Source organism: Chenopodium album, chromosome 21 (assembly GCF_948465745.1).
Source record: "Chenopodium album chromosome 21, dcCheAlbu1.1, whole genome shotgun sequence".
Classification (NCBI taxonomy): Eukaryota; Viridiplantae; Streptophyta; class Magnoliopsida; order Caryophyllales; family Amaranthaceae; genus Chenopodium; species Chenopodium album.
The window spans coordinates 18,609,929-18,626,237 of NC_137854.1; the positions used below are offsets into that span (position 1 = coordinate 18,609,929).

Here is a 16,309-nt window from a genome sequence, read left to right on the forward strand (position 1 = left end):
GTAGGATCGGTGTTGGGTGTGATTTTTTAATATTTTTTTTCACCTTAAAATAGCTAATGACAATAGCGGTTATAGCTATAAAACCGTTACTGTTATTAGCGGTTTCAGAAAAGAGACCTCCTGTTTCAATAAACAAGCCTCTTTTCTTCCTTACCTTTTTTTTTTGAAAAATAGTAAGGAGGCAAAGAGACCTGTCAATTAAAAAGAGGGTCTCTTTTCTGAAACCATGTCTTAGACATTATTACTGTTAAATTCAAAGAGACCTAATTTCACTAATAACGGGTCTCTTTGCTTTTTTTTTTTAAAAAAAGATAAAAAACCGCTAATGTTGCTAGCGGTTTTAAGCCAAACCAAATACCAATCCTACATGGACGGTATTTGGAAATTTGTTTTTAAATGGGTGTATTGTGAGAATTTGTTTTTGTTTTAACATTATTGAGGGAAATCGCTCCCATAATTGTGATTATTAAAGTGTATTTTTTCTTTTTTATTTTTTTTCTATTTTTTGACCTGTTATTTCTTTATATAATAATAGAAAATAAGTACGCCATAGAAAGAAAATAATATTAGTTGCCCCTCACTACTTTGGTCATGTATCAATTATACAAGAACAACGAAAATAAGAACAATGTCAATTACTTTGAATCGGAGGGAGCTTTTTTGTTCATAAAAAAAAATAAAAAAATAAATAATAAAAAAATAATCAAAGTCAGCATTTTTCGAAAATAAAATGGTTATAAAGATTAATTTCTTCAAGTAAATATCAAGATAAATCTAACAAAATCTAAATTGACAAATTTTCTACACTGTAACATTTAAATCACAAGTAGTTAAGGTAGAGTTAGTAAAACTAGATATGGAGCAATTAGTTGAATGAACACCTATAGACAATGACATATATATAGAAAAAAGTTTTCGTAGTAAAACTTTCAGCCGATACAAAATGTGTAATGAATCAAGAATGAAATCAGAAAATACATGACACAAAAAATGGAAATGAAAATTTGAAAACCTATGTTACAACACTACTATGCAAATCCTATATAACACCACCATGCAACGGTGAGAACAATTAGAGAGGATAAAAAAAAAACAGCCAAAAGACTTTGCAACCTAAACTAAATTTATACGACTAACCGAATTAGAAGAGTACTCGAACATTTTCAGGAAACATTAATAAACTTTCGTGTCTCTATCCTTGCACAGTACATGCCACTCCTGAAGAACTGCAGCTTGAAGAGCAAGATGCTCCACCTCTTCTGCTGTTAGTTTTGACAAAGTGGAAGGTCCTTTACTTTTTTCTTCCTCCTCCGCTTTTTTCTTTTCTTTCTTTTCCTTTCTCTTTTTCTTCTTCTCCTCATCCTCCCACTCTCCCCCACTACTTCCTTCGTCCTCTTCACTTTCAAGCTCGGTTTTGGGGCGTGGCTTGGCAGCCTTCAGAAGTGCTATTCGCTCCATTGATACTTTTAGGCTTTCAGCAGCAGCAGTTTTAACCTCATCTTCAGGCATGTATTCACAGCCTCCCTCTGTAAGGTCATCTAGCCAACCTTGCAAGTCTGATTCAATTTCCTTTGTGATCGAGGCATCAGATGCTCGTACTACAAATTTACACATCATGGTAGTTGTTTCATCACCCAAGTCAACATTTCTGCTCACTTCACTAGCACCAAATATCATCATCCACAAAAAGCCCCCATGCCATGTTTTAGCAGCAAAGCATAGCTGTTACAATAGAAAGATGGTAAGCACAGAGGACCCTGATAATATAAAAAAATGTGAAATGAAAAGAGGAACTATATGGAAGCTCAAGAAATAAATGAGGAAAGAAACACCTCCCTATACCCCCAACCCAAAAATAAATAAAATAAATAAATAAAACAAAACACGCACACATGCGCAAGTACACAACAAATTAAGCTCTAATTGTAATTTAAGAGCACCAAACTGGTGGGTATGAGGTAAAATAAAATTGAACATGTGCAACTGCCACATTTTCAGGCCTAACGTCCTACAAAGCAGTTTAATAATCAAGGTTTCATCTTGTGGTCAAGATTCACAGGGCTAAGCAGTCTCCAGTTTGAAGTATATTACAAGGCTTTCCCATTCCCTTCAAGTCTTAGAGCTCTAACCTCAAGTAAAGAACGTTTCAGTAGTAATAATTGTAAAACTAACAGGCAAATTAGGAACTTCCAAGGGCTACTGGTTCTAGAAAGTCCTTTCAACTTTATGTTTTATAGCCCATTGAAATTGGTTGAAGAGTATTCAAGCAGCTAGGAATTCAATAAGAAAAAGAAATGTAAAAGGGGTAAATCCAATTCCCTTTCATTACCCAAACATTGGAAAATCTTTTCACTTTCTATTCCCACTTCCTTCCTTTCTCTTCTTTTCTATTACTTACATTAAACCAAATAAGACCTAAATCGAACTACTCCGTAGTTTATATTTGACATGCTCAGCCTTGTAGATTACAAGTACAATATAAAAGATTGGTAATTGATTGAACACATACTTATAATCCCATAATTAAATAAATAAATAAATGTAATTGAATTATTAAGTTCCAATATAGCATTAAGTATGACTTACTTCAGACATAGCTACAACAGAAAAGTATAAATTTAATAATGAAATGTCTTTGGACAGATTACTTCCTGAGAGGAGCAGAATTTCAAACTCTTATTTCCAAAGGTGAGGTAAAATACAATGAGGGAGGGTTTGGAAGGGACTCGAATTTAGTGAACTCTAAGTTCCAAGTGTGGATGACTATACGGAATAATCACTATTTCATGTAGCCAACCCCACTTATGGAATTAAGGCTTTGATGGATTGATTGATTGATTGGTATTATAATAGATACTGCAGACTGTTATTCTCACAACCTTGGGTTTACAGATTTGCATTTACAGTAATAAAAAAAAAAAAAAAAGGCTAACAAAATTCATGGTTACCAATTTGTCAACTATTGTAGTATTTTCCTTCTGCTTCAGAAAATTTAGCAAACAGATCATTTATAGCATAAAATAAAGTATAAATTAGTAATTTGTACTAAAATCCAATATGTTCCACATACAATAATAATTTGAGAACATCTTCATTTTACAATAGAACAAAAGAGAACCTCTACAGTTTGTTTGGGTAATGAAAAGGGAAGGAAAAGAAGGGGAGCGGGAAAAAAAAAAAAAAAAAAGAGTTTTCCTTCCAAATCTCTCCACTGCAGGAGAAATCATTTTCTTACAATTTAATCCCTTCCCCCTCCAATTTCCTTTATCCCTCATTTGTTATCCTCCATCCCTCCATTTCCCTTCCCTTCCTTTCCCCCTCCATTTCCTTCAATCTAAACACACTCCTAGGGAGGGGGAGGGGGAGGGAGAAAATAAGGAATACTTTCGGCCAATTGACCAGATTGGTAAATAAAAAAGACCCTTAGTGACAATTTGGTAAAAAAATTAACTCCGGCGACAATTTGGTAAAAGAGGTTAACCCTAAGCGACAATTTGGTAAACAAAATTATCTCAGACGACATTTAACCCAAAAAAAGACAAAAATTGCCGACAAATTACTCGCAAATACTTAATGTAGTTCGCATGCTTTTTTAATCAATTCTTTTATGGAAATAATAATTTAAAAAAAAAAAACATGTTAAGTATCAATTTTTCACTTAAGTTTCAAACCCCCTATTAACGAAATGTTTTTAAAAGGGGTGGAAATAAATTTGGTATTGGGATTTAGCAAAATAAAAAGGAGATTACATATTAATTCAAAATTTAAAAAGGGAAATATAAATGTAAAAACACAAAAAAAAATTAAATTATGATTTTTAAAGAGTTTGTCGGAAAAAAAAAGGTCTAAATGTAGTCGGAGTTTATTGTTTTTACCAAATTGTCGCATATGGTTAGCTTTTTTTTACCAAATTGTCGCTAGGGGTCTTTTTTATTTACCAATCTGGTCAATTGGCCGAATACTTTCCTTCTGCTCAAATTTGCATTTGAGTCTACAAGAGATTTTCACCAAGAAATAATACCAAAAAAAATATGGGAAAATAATACTACCTCCGCTACACATTATTTGCAACGATTTGACATAAAGTAGAGAAGGAAAATGTCTAATCGTTGCAAATAATATGTAACGGAGGTAGTATAAAAATTTTAATACTTCTCCTGATCTTATTTACTAGCAATATGCCCTATTTCACATGCTCTAAAGCACACTCTGGCCACAAAAATATCTAATTCTGTGTAAGTAAACATAATAAAAAGTTTTTACTTTTATAACACACATGAAAACAAAGCTAACAAGATCTCACAAGATAATAAATTTCTTTATTACATGGTTAAAGCAAACAGTCAAAGAAAAGTTTGACCACCAAAATATATGTTGCAATTAATAAACCGGAAATTACAGCTATTTGATAAATTTAGCGAAAAATATGAAGAAAAAAAATTATGGTATGATTGCCACTAATCGAGTAGAACATAATATCCAGCACGAGGTACTTGCAATTTGTATCCTAAAACTGAGGTGAGCACTTATCTTTGTTAAGCCCCAGGGTTATGGCAAAAACAAATTGCTGACCCAATGTTACAAGTTGATAGCCCCATAATGTTGGGGGAAGGAGGGGGGGGGGGGTAAATTGTGTCGTGTTCACAAACTTTAAAGGCTTATAATGAACATTTTTACTTTTCCTAGAGGGAAAAAAAAAATAAAATAAAAAAATAAAAACCCCTCATGTTAGGGCTTGTTTGGCATTGTTTTTTGTATTCTGTTTTCAATTTTTTGAAAACAAAAAACCAAAAACAGGAAACAAGAAAAAGTGTTTTCACTTTTCTGTTGTCAGTTTTCAAAATTAGCATGATTTTAATAAATTTGACTAATTTTTAATTCATTATATGACATATATCATACAATTTTAAAATACAAAAAACTAATAACCACAACAATGCCAAACGAATCCTTAGCAAAGTGATTTTGTTTAACCTCAAGTTAGCTGCCTATGTATTATCCCTAAGCTAAAATGATAGGTAAAGCTTTAAACATCCGGTTCTATACAAGCCCAATCCACAAGAAACAGATGCCAAATGGACAAATAACCATAAATGAGAGTGGAAAAGTAAGCAGAAGAAATATTGAGTTAGTAAGCAGGTCATAATGTCTCTCATACCTGGAATCCAGCAACTGTGCGGATAATGTGGGAGCAAACTTTATGGAAAGGCTTGGATTCCAGAGCCTTCAATCCGCTCAAGAATGGTGAAGAGTCATATTGCTTAGCAGCAGTAGCCATAAAACCACTTCCCTCATAAGTATATGTGCCTGTGTACTCCACAATAGCTGGTAAGCTTGGCCATAACCGAAAGTATTCCACAGGAGAGATTTTGTGTGGTAGAAGCAGCTCAGTCAATGGAATTTTATAAGGCTGGCACCTCAAGATCACAGGTTCTCCTAGCTCTGGCTTGGAACTCTTTTTTTGTCGTACAATTTGGGGATCTTCTTCAGCATAATCACCTTCATAATGTAGAGGACCAGTGCCATAGAACGGATAATACAGTACTTGTAGCCAAAGGGCACATCTCTCAAAATGAGAAGCTCCTACAGTAATGCTACAAGGTACAGGATCCTACATGATGACAGAGTAAAAGTAAATAGTGATGCAAGCACAAACAAGCCAACAAGATAATAGATAAATGTATGAAAACACAAACAAACAGACAAATTCACGATAACCAGCAGCACAGTCTCTTTTAGCAACACATTTGAAAACAATTAAAGTAAGTACACTGCCCAGAAAATGACCAGGACTAGCATCATTAGGGATGTCTTTCAGTCTACCTCCATTATTTCCCTATGCTATTTATTGTTCAATCCACCAATTCATCTCCATCTGGTATTTAAAATTGTTGTACTACCTACAATTAATTGCTATACCCCAACCAATCATTCAAGAATAGATTACCTTCATAAGTAATGAAAAATAGCTCAGTATCGAAAACAGGGACTGCAAAAAGAGGTGCAGTACTTTTAAAATTTAAAATAATTATAACAAAAAAATTTGAATAGTTATTTGCCTAGAAATTAAAAAGAAAACAAACCAGCAATTTTTGAAAAGCACTTGACATTACAGCATTAAACAATTAGGTCAAACAGAATTGAAACATCAGTCTCTTCACGACACATCTATCCTATAGTCACAAGATAAGATGGATATAATTAGATGATTTTGAAGTCACAAATTGAACAAGGTTTGGCAAGAGAACCTGTGAAACAAGGTTACGCAACTGCCGCACTGCTTGTGGTGAACCATCCATGAAATATAATGCCCCCGTCAGGCCAACTCGAATATCAGCTCGGTTAAGTTCAATATCAGTTAGATTTATAACCTGAAAGAATCAATTGCTTAGCTTTTTGATAGACCACATAGGAAGTCGGAAAATTCATGGGGGGAAAATCAACCTTCAGATGCAAAGTGATCCTCCCATCACTAGGATCTGCCAAATGATAAGCTTCAACATAGCATGGATCACTACTGCCAGTCAACGTAAATGCTCTTGGTGGAATCTTAAGTAGAGTTGAATCTATTTTACTTGACAGCATGAGTGTCAATTCACTGGGATCAGGCCTCCAAAGCTCTAAAATTGCTTTATGTACCAACCCTTCCAGCTTTCTGTCCTGAGCTGCAGCTACTTCATAGAACTGAACGGTCAACTTGTGATGGCTAAAAGGATAGTCTCCTTTGGCTTCACTTACCCCAGCCCATCTGAGAAAAGAAAACCAACAAGTAATATGTTTGAGCTTACACTTATCAATATTTATTCTACAGCAAACAGTTTAATATCCCCCCCCCCTCCCCCCAAGATAAAATAAAATAAAATAAAATAAATAAATATAAATAAAAATAATAAAAATTCTACAGTAACTAGATGCAGGAAATTGCAAATAAAGATAGAGCACTTAGCATGCGATATACGCTACAAGTACTGAAACAATGGCAAACAGATATTACTGTTGGAGATGAGAGAGCATTTTCCTGGCACAGAGAAGAGTGATATGTATTGGGAAGAGAAATAACGTTTTAATTTGAGTGATGTCTTCGTTATAGGTGAGACTGTGCCCTTTGTAATTTCTGATTCATTTACACTACATGCAAAAAGTCGAAAGACAAATGTAAATACATCTTATTGATTGTACTTCAAGTTCATGGTAGTAGATGATCCATATATATCCTGTACGTGTCATTATATTCTAATTTTTCTAATCAGTGGCAAACATCTTACTTTTGAAGGCTCCTATTCAGCAGTAACTGCAAGTTAGAGCATGTTAAAATCAAATATTCTCTTCATTAATGCCTTATCCAGTTTTTATTATTGACTTGGTGAAATACATTTAGCATATAAACTCTATGAAGAAAAAATTTCATGGAAGTGTAAAACTAGGAATTTCTACTGATTGGGCTACTTCAGATAAGTGCAAGAGCTAAAAACACCACATAAAGACAAAATTTCATTCATCTAAACTGTCCTCTTCATAATTATTTAAGAATGGGAATACCATGGCTATTATATAGTACTAGTTTTGTGCCCCGTGCGATGCCCGAGTTGTTTATTGAATTTTAAATTAAAACCTTTTATTTAAAATATATACTACCTCCGTTCCTGAAAGTTTGACTCACTATTCTTCTGGTCAAAATAAAAGAAAAAAATAAAAAAAACTATAACCACATATTATGATTTATACCATAGAAATAAATTAGTATAAGAGATCCTATTAGATTCTCTTTAGTATAAAATTTTCAAATATCAACTTTTTATAATTTTTACTTATACATAGCCGAAGATATTCATTGTCAAAATATTCGTTGGAGACCGCGCAAAGCCGCAAATGCAAAGTGAGTAGAACGTTCAAAATGAAGGGAGTATGTTATTCTACTCATGGATTAATAATCACTTGACAATCATACTTGTCCGTTTATGTATATTTTATAGATTAATAATCACTTGACAATCGAAAAAAATTAAAAGTAATACTCCCTCCGTTTTTAAATACTTGCTCCACTTTCCATTTGCGACCGTTTTTAAAGATCTGCTACATTTCCTTATTTGGAAAGTTTTTATAATATTTAATTAATTTCTCTCACCTAGTGGACACAACATATATTCTCTCTCCTCCAATTCTCTCCAAAACTTTTGCCTTTTACATTTTTTTTATTCTTCCACCAACCCCACTACCTTCATATTTTTTTATTACTTTCTCCAATTTCTCCTAAAACTTCGCGCATGGAGAAATGGAGCAAGTATTTAAAAACGGAGGGAGTAGTACAACTAAAAAGAACGATTGTTTAAAGTTGTGGTCTCTTTCCATATTCTCTGAACATCTAGGGAAAGGCTAATTATATGTTAAGACTTAAGAGAACGGTTATATATAATAGCAGGTCTATTTGATTTTTTATTTTTTTTCCTTTTGTATTGGAAATAAAATTCAAAATCAAAGTTTTATCGTGTAATATAACTTTTTTATCCAAGTAAATCTATTCAAATTTTATTTTATATAAAACTCTAAAATAACTTTTTTATCCTATTCTACAAAAAAAATATATTCAAATAAATCCAACATGTCATACTCCCTCCGTGTTTTTTTAAGTGTCACATTTCCATTTCCGGCCGTGTTTTTTTAAGTGTTACACTTCCTTTTTTTTTTGGCAAAAAGTTACATTAAAAATTTAAAATATTATATCTCTCTCCTCTCATGGTCCCCACCCAAACACACTACCACTTTTTTATTATATCTTTCCTCTCACATTCATTACTTTTCAATAAACTATTAACCCCACTATCTTTCTTTTACAATTGTTTAATACTCCAACTACCCCACTTACCTCTTATTTTATTTAAGTCAATTAAATTGCCTAAAAATATGTGCCGGTCAAACTGTAACACTTAAAAAAAACACAGAGGGAGTATTATAATTAGTTATTATCGCCAACGTGGCACGACACTTGGCGAAAAGATGAAACACCAAATGTCGTTGTCTCGTCGTCCGGCTAAAAATTTAACTTTATATATTAGTTATATGATATTTATTTCTCTATGATATAGTTTTAATGAATATGGTGTACGGAGGCATGAATGACAAATAATTCAAGATAGACACCTTATAAATTTACTCGAGTATAATAAGAATGCGTTTTTGTCACCTTAGAATAAGTCTTAGGAAACAAAGTTCAAATAGAGGCTAATCAAGTTCAGTTCACAGCTACAATAAGCCCTAGTAAGTTTGGATACGCGTTGATACGTAATTTCAATTACAGGTTAAAACACAAACACTAAGATAAAGAATTTGAAATGTGAGTTAGCCGGTTAAGGGAAAAAAGTCTTTCACATAATCAAGATTTAGGTCAATGATCCAAGGTCAGAGCATTTGACGAATTGAGAATGTTGAAATTACATACTTCCTCCATTTTTTTAATATTGCACCACTTGCCTTTTAAGGAAGTTTCACAAATATTGCACCACATCCATTTTAGGAAAAGAAATATTTGTGTTCACGCTATAAATAGCTAATATCCATTGCTTTCAACACTTACTTTTTATCATGTACATACAATCGCATGGGCAACTTTGTATTTCTAACTTTCCCTCTCATCCTTTTTTCCACTACCAAAAAATTTGTGCCAAACTCTTTTGGTGCAATAATAAAAGAACGGAGGAAGTATAACAAGTTTACCTCAAAAAATAAATAAATAAATATATAAAATAAATTACAAATAACAAAGCTCTATACTTTAGTCGCAACAAATATTTAAGACCACTCAATTATGAACAAACTAACAGCATATATTGCAATTAGTATACTCAGCAAAAAGTTCAGATCATAGACTCAACTTCAAAAAAGAGAGTGAAAGAGAAACACAGGTGAGAATAGGTCAATGAACTTGACAGAAACGACCGGGAGGGTATGCCCTTAATAGGAAGAATATTGCCGTATTTATAAGGACAGACAGAAAAATTTACCTGTCATCTGGATGCAAGGTGGCATACTTAATCCTCTGCAATATCAAACGACATTGATGCTTATTGACAGAATCTGCCGAGCCATTATTTCGGAATTCTTCAAGCTCTTTACTCAGCAACTGACCAGCCCTTGAATTTCGAGACCCCAATCGCTGAGCACTCAGAAGAACTGCCTGGACATCTTGAAGCCTGTTTGTTGTCATCGCAGATGAATCCATATTGAGCAAAACTTTATGGATATTAGTCACAATAATGTTCAGCGGATCATCAGGGTCATCAGCCAAAAGGGGATCTAAACCTTCAAGATCAATGTGCTCAGCTAGAGACCAAATGAGACGGGCAGATATTCTAGGTGTATTCACCTACAAAATGAAAACAGTAAGCCAGTAAGGGAAGTAATTCTGTAAACCACATCTAGTCCACTAACTTTACGATTTTCTTACAAATAATAGCTCTTTGGTATACAACAAAATAAATACTTCATAGCTAGAAAGCAAATTTTAATATTCTCAGACTTCTCACTGTAGGGTCTATAGCCAAATTTTAGAAACGAATAACTAGAAAACTAATAAATGTGTACACGTCTCAAATACAGCTGCGTATGACAATAAGAAAATTACATAAATGAGCTGCAACAAGCCTATATAGTTTTTAGAAAATGGCATCAAAGGACATCATATGATCTTTATCCATCTAGTGAGCCGGACCTGAATATCAACTCCTTGAACAAAAACAACAACTCCCATTTTGATTTGTATGCAAATGCATGCATTAGAATTAACTCAACACCTCAGTGTTGACTAGTTTGACTAGTTTCTGTGATTTATAGTTATGATAAAACATAACTATGTGAGGTCTTGTTAGATTGTTAAAATAGTCACAATGTGTAATTTCATAACATCAACTTTTAATAAATTTTACTTATTGATAATTAAAGATATTAACTTGTGCATTGGCAAATGTGATAAAAAAAATGTGTCAATTAAAAAGGAATGGAGGAAGTAGAATACAACCTTTTTTCCCTTTTGTTGGTTACATTTTCTATGTATGTGCGCTCCTTTTTGTTGGTTACACTTGTGCTTTTTTCCTATTTTGGCAAACTTTTTTCTTACAATACCCCTCTTAAAAACAATTCCTTCTTACTCTCTTTTACAAATATACCCTACATACAACAGTATCAACACACACTCCAGTTTTTAAATTCTCTATCCTACCCTCCTTAGCCTATGTTGCTAAGTGTAACTATCGTTTAGGATAGGGTGCAGTAACTAATAAGAATTCTAAAGAATATAATAACCCACCAAAATTAATCAAGTTAAACAAATAAAATAGGCATTGTTCATCAAATATTCATAACCTATAACTTACCAAGGAAAATATGGACAAAACTCCTCAAGACATTTATGCTTTAGTCAAAACTAGTAGTGTCTAGTTAGAAATATTTGAAGGCAAAAGGAGGGAAGGGTATGGAAGTGGAAAGGGAGAAAATGGTTCATTTTCGTTTGTTTAGATAACAATTAGCTAGGGCCAAAGGAAGAGGGATATGAATACAGATAAATACCGAAACAAAAAATTATTGTTGTTACCATAACTTCAATTATCAATGGCTTTTGCATTGCCAAAATCGTGGATTTTAGTACAGCTCCTTACATCATTTATTTAATGTCAAATCCCTAAAAATAAGGTGGGGGAGGTTTGCACAAACCAACCCTCCTACCCACCAAAACAAGAAAGAAAGATCATTTCTAAATATCTACAACAAGCAGAGATTGAGGTATGAGTTCCAGTGATACCCCTTCACAAGTTAAGAGGAAACAAAACATTAAAGCAAAAATTTAAGGCATGAAAGCAGTAGTAGGTATTGACCAAGCCAAATGCAAAGGCTATGATAGTACCATCTTTGACAGCCAAAAAAAGTTTTGAGACAAGTGCACCAACCTCACGCAGATCATTGACAAGCTCACGCTGAAGGTTTTGCAGCCTAGTCTCATTCAGAATCTGATCTTGTGAAGCACCATCTTTCACTCGTTTTACACCACCTCTTGTATCATATATATGGCAAAGTCTGACAAGTAACTTGAGATAGCAATCAATTGCATAAGTTCTACCATCACAGTCCCACTTAACACAAGGTCTACACACTTCTACGACTTCCAAAGCAGGCTCAGTCCAATTTAAAGCCCCATAGCCAGTACCATAAGCAAGGGCACCAATGACTCGGCTCTCCATTCCTGAATTCTTTTGCTCTGGAAGAGGCAGAGACAACTGGAAGCAGCTTTCTACTAGTGAAGCCACCAATTCTTCTCTAAACAAGCTTTTACTAGTGACACTATTAAGATCTTCTTTAATCCTCACATCTTCAAATAAAGAAGCAATGTCAGTTCCAGCTAGCGGCTTCTGACCTCTGCGAACACTTTCCTTGGCAAAGAGATCAACACAAAGAGCTGTACGACAAATGCATGCTAAAGCGTGCATTCGATCTGATTCTGCCCTCAAGTTTCTCACCATAAGAAGCAACCTCTTAAACAATGAGACCTGTTGCAGAGAAGCCACAGAGTCAGACACTTCCAGTGGTTGCATAATCAAAGGGCAATACAGGTTTTCTTTTATCAAACAAACCAATACAAAGCAACTATTAAAACGCTAGAAAATCCAGAAAAGTCCGTCGCCTTTCTTAAATCAGTATGAAAGTAACAGCTTCTAACTAATTGCCTTTCCCAACATATTTTTACTAAACTGATTAATGGGGACTTGGGGAGAATGCACAAACAATTTACTGATAATAACTGATACTTCTCTAATACAGATGTTAACCACAAACAAGAATAGCACCTTTTCATCCGAAAACATAATTTTGTTCATCATAATCGGCTTTCCCAACAAATTCTTACGAAACTGATGAATGGGGACTTGGGGAGAATGCACAAACAATTTACTGATAATAAACTAAAACTACTCTAAAGCACCTTTTCATACAAAAACATAATTTTGCTCCATCATAATCTACCAAAAACATTCAATAAGTGAACATAAACAAAACCAACTCGACTATATAAACAATTTTTGAGTAAAAAAACAGCTATGGACCTGCATAGTGAGATCAAGGAGATGAAGATTAGTAACAACAGCTCGAACGATACTCTCCCGAGCAGACGAAAACTCCTGTCGATCCCATAGCGTGAGAATGGCGATAATAGAACCCGAAGCCCACTCAGGCTTGCCACCAGGAACATCAGCCAAATACAGCATATTGATCGCCACTTCAAAGATCAATGCAGGATCCAAAGACTCAAGAAATGGGGATAAATGCATAACCACATCTGACACACCCACAAACTTCTCAGCATTCCCAGTAACCAGCAATGCCGCCCCATCCGCCACTCCACCCCCTTTCGACGAAAGCTTCCGAATCGCCTCAACAGAACCGGAAGCCACAGCTTTAACACCGTAAACCAACGGAAACACGGTAGCACGAAAGCTCTCAACAGGAAGAACAAAAGCCCTAGACATAAGCGAATTCCTCCTCTTCCACACAAAATCAACCATTGAAGACACCCAATTCGACCGAATCGCAACCGAATTCTCGCTATCAACAAGCTTATCCCCCGCCAAACGACTCATCTTCTTGGATTCAAACTCCTTAAACAACCTCCCAACAGATTCAAACGCAACCTTAGCAACAGCATCGGAAGAATCCAACATATTAACCCCAATTCTCCTCCACCAAGTGGAAACACGATCAAGCAAATTGACATTATTCTCACAAAGAACAACAAGATCGTCTCTAGCAAGAATACAGCCGAGAGTCTCGGTGATGGAGAAGCGGAGATTGCTGCTGGGAGAATCGAAGCAAGCAGTGATGTGGTGGTGAGAGAGAGTGATGAGGGAAGCGAGGAGATGGGAAGGGATGGCGGAGAGGAAGGAGACAGCAGCAGCGGAGACGTCGGGGTCAGGGAAGTCGAGGTCGGATTTGATGCCGGAAATGACGGAGTCCCAGAGGTCGGGAGTAAGGCGGGGAGTTGAGCGGATGAGATCGAATGCGAGTTTTTTACAGACGGCGGAAGCGGGGGAAGAGACGATTTCTTCGACGGAGGTTTTGGCGATGATGGAAGTGTCGCGGCCGGCGGCGGATTGTTGGAGGGCTTGGAGAAGGGCGCCGGATTGACGGAGGGCGTCGTTGGACCGGAGATCGGCTTGGATCTGCGCGAATAGGATGTCCATTGTTGTTATTGTTATTAGTGAAGATGGATTTTGTTATGGACTATGGAGGAGGAGTCATTGAAATGGAGGTACAAGCAGTGCTAGTAAGCTTGCAATTGCAAATGACAGGGGGGAAAGGAATGGACACTGAATGATTCACAGCTAATTAACGGTTTGGTAATAGAAGAACTCAGGCCGTCTTGTGTACGGCTTGTCACATTGACACCATGTCTGTCTTGTCACACCGTGTGGTTTGATTGATGATGAAATATTGTCAATCAAATTCATATCATCTACATTGTTAGTCGGATACCAAACCCAACGAGGAATTCTTGGTCTCAAGTAGGTAGAGACCATGGTGGTCTCTAGTAAGGTTATTTTCGTAATTAAACAAAAAAAAAAGTATCTTATCTGTGAGTACCAACGATATATATATAGACAATACCATCCTGAGTAGTATCAAAATACCATCCTACAACTTGTTGGTATCATCATAGTACTGCGATTGGTATCATATTAAACAAATTTTATTGTTGGTATAAGTAGCTATATAGTTGGTATCCTAATTAAAACTTTGTTGGTATCTAGCTGCGTTCGATTGGTATCAGAGCCATACTACTAAAAGCTAAAATAGGTTGCTATTTTTAAGTAAAACTGGAAAATACTAGACCATCTACTGAATGTAAGAAGCCTGAGTTTAAGCATTACTATCATATTCCAGAAAACTTTAACAATCTTGGCCCAGTCCTTAATTATATTATAGATCAAATTGGTGAGCTTAAGGTAGAAGTTGGTAGCGTACATTGTCGTTGCATGAGCAGTGAGCATAAGCTATTAACAGAAATATCAGAGATTAATAAAAATTTAAGTGAATTAAAAGAACAAGTTAAACAAGTACAACTTGCTTTAACAAACGAGGTTAGACATCAGTTTAACAAAGAAGTATCACCTAGTAAGGAAAGATTGTTCCATATAAATATAAATATCTTTTTCAAAATCTAGATAAAAATAAGAAGTTTACTGTATCACTTCCTAAAGGACCTATTAGTAATCGAGAAAAGAACCAAGAAACTAAAGATGAACCATCATCTTCAGGAGAAAACGCTTAAAGAACTACAAGTCTTATTCGATAAGGAAGAAGACCCTAATAAGCTTAACGAAGTCATTAATTTAATTTCTAAGAAAGGAATTTCTTCTATAGAAGAAAATAATTATGTTACTTTAGAAGAATTTATATCAACAAATGGGATTAATGAAGTTAAATGATCTGGATTTTCTACCCATAGAAGTAGTCCAACAAAAGATTGAAAATAAACTAGGTAAAAGAGTAATGGATAATAATGATGTGGGAGAAGAAATTATTGATGAAAAAATTAACTTAAACAATGTTATCCAAAGACCTAGAAATCAAGGAGAAGGAAGTTGCACACGACCAAGATACATACCAGGGAAGACTACCCGGTTTAGTGTCAAGGTTATGCCAAACCAAATTCCTAAACAAGAAGAAGTAACACTTGAGCCTATAAGTTAGACCGAATATAAGCTTAAGTTAGATGGAGTAAGGGATAGACAACATGTTTTAGATCAGTGGAAAAAGAGCATGAGTAGTGTACTTAACCTAAACACTGACTGGACTTCTGAAAATTTATTAAATTATATCGAATATAGTTTTTATGGCTGTGTAGAAGACTGGTACGATGGTATAAATGAAGAAGTCAAAACTACGTTAAGAGCTAGCTAGTGAATCTCCTACTAGAATGTTTAGGCAGTTATGTCAATACATTGAGTTAGAATTCATTGGCCCAAGAGATGATCCTAATGAAAAACGAATGGAATATCAAAGAAAGTTAAGTAATTTGTCCATCTGTAATATGAAATATGTTGAAAGTTACATCATGGAGTTTGAAACATATTATTATTAAATTGGTGAAAATGAAACAAATCTTGGAATGTTCAATGATAAATTACCGAGTCCCCTTAATGAAGAAATTAGTGAAAAATATCAAGAATGGAAAGAAAAATTCTTAGCTAGGGATGCCCTAGGAAATAGAATTGCATTTTTAAGAAAATGGATTGAAAAGAAATGTAGAGAAGTTGCAGGAGCTCAACAA

The 16,309-nt window shown here is 34.8% G+C and overlaps 1 protein-coding gene across 1 annotated transcript; it reads right to left on the bottom strand.

Moving 5' to 3' along the window:
* Positions 1-896: 896 nt before the first annotated feature.
* Positions 897-14,358, bottom strand: LOC145601465 (protein TPLATE-like). Its single transcript, XM_081657485.1, has 7 exons — positions 13,086-14,358; positions 11,937-12,533; positions 9,999-10,360; positions 6,445-6,748; positions 6,249-6,371; positions 5,159-5,611; positions 897-1,722 (listed from the first exon to the last, which is right to left on the bottom strand). The coding sequence occupies exons 1-7, from the start codon at positions 14,217-14,219 to the stop codon at positions 1,174-1,176; spliced, it is 3,522 nt and encodes a 1,173-aa protein (XP_081513611.1). The 5' UTR covers positions 14,220-14,358; the 3' UTR covers positions 897-1,173.
* Between the last annotated feature and the right edge of the window lie 1,951 nt (positions 14,359-16,309).

Excerpts from the sequence above, each read along its gene's own strand:
- LOC145601465 (XM_081657485.1), bottom strand. The coding sequence starts at position 14,219 with ATGGACATCCTATTCGCGCAGATCCAAGCCGATCTCCGGTCCAACGAC. Across the intron at positions 10,361-11,936 it reads TTGTCAATGATCTGCGTGAG|GTGAATACACCTAGAATATC; the intron begins GTTGGTGCACTT and ends TTCATTTTGTAG. Across the intron at positions 1,723-5,158 it reads GCACAGTTGCTGGATTCCAG|CTATGCTTTGCTGCTAAAAC; the intron begins GTATGAGAGACA and ends CTATTGTAACAG.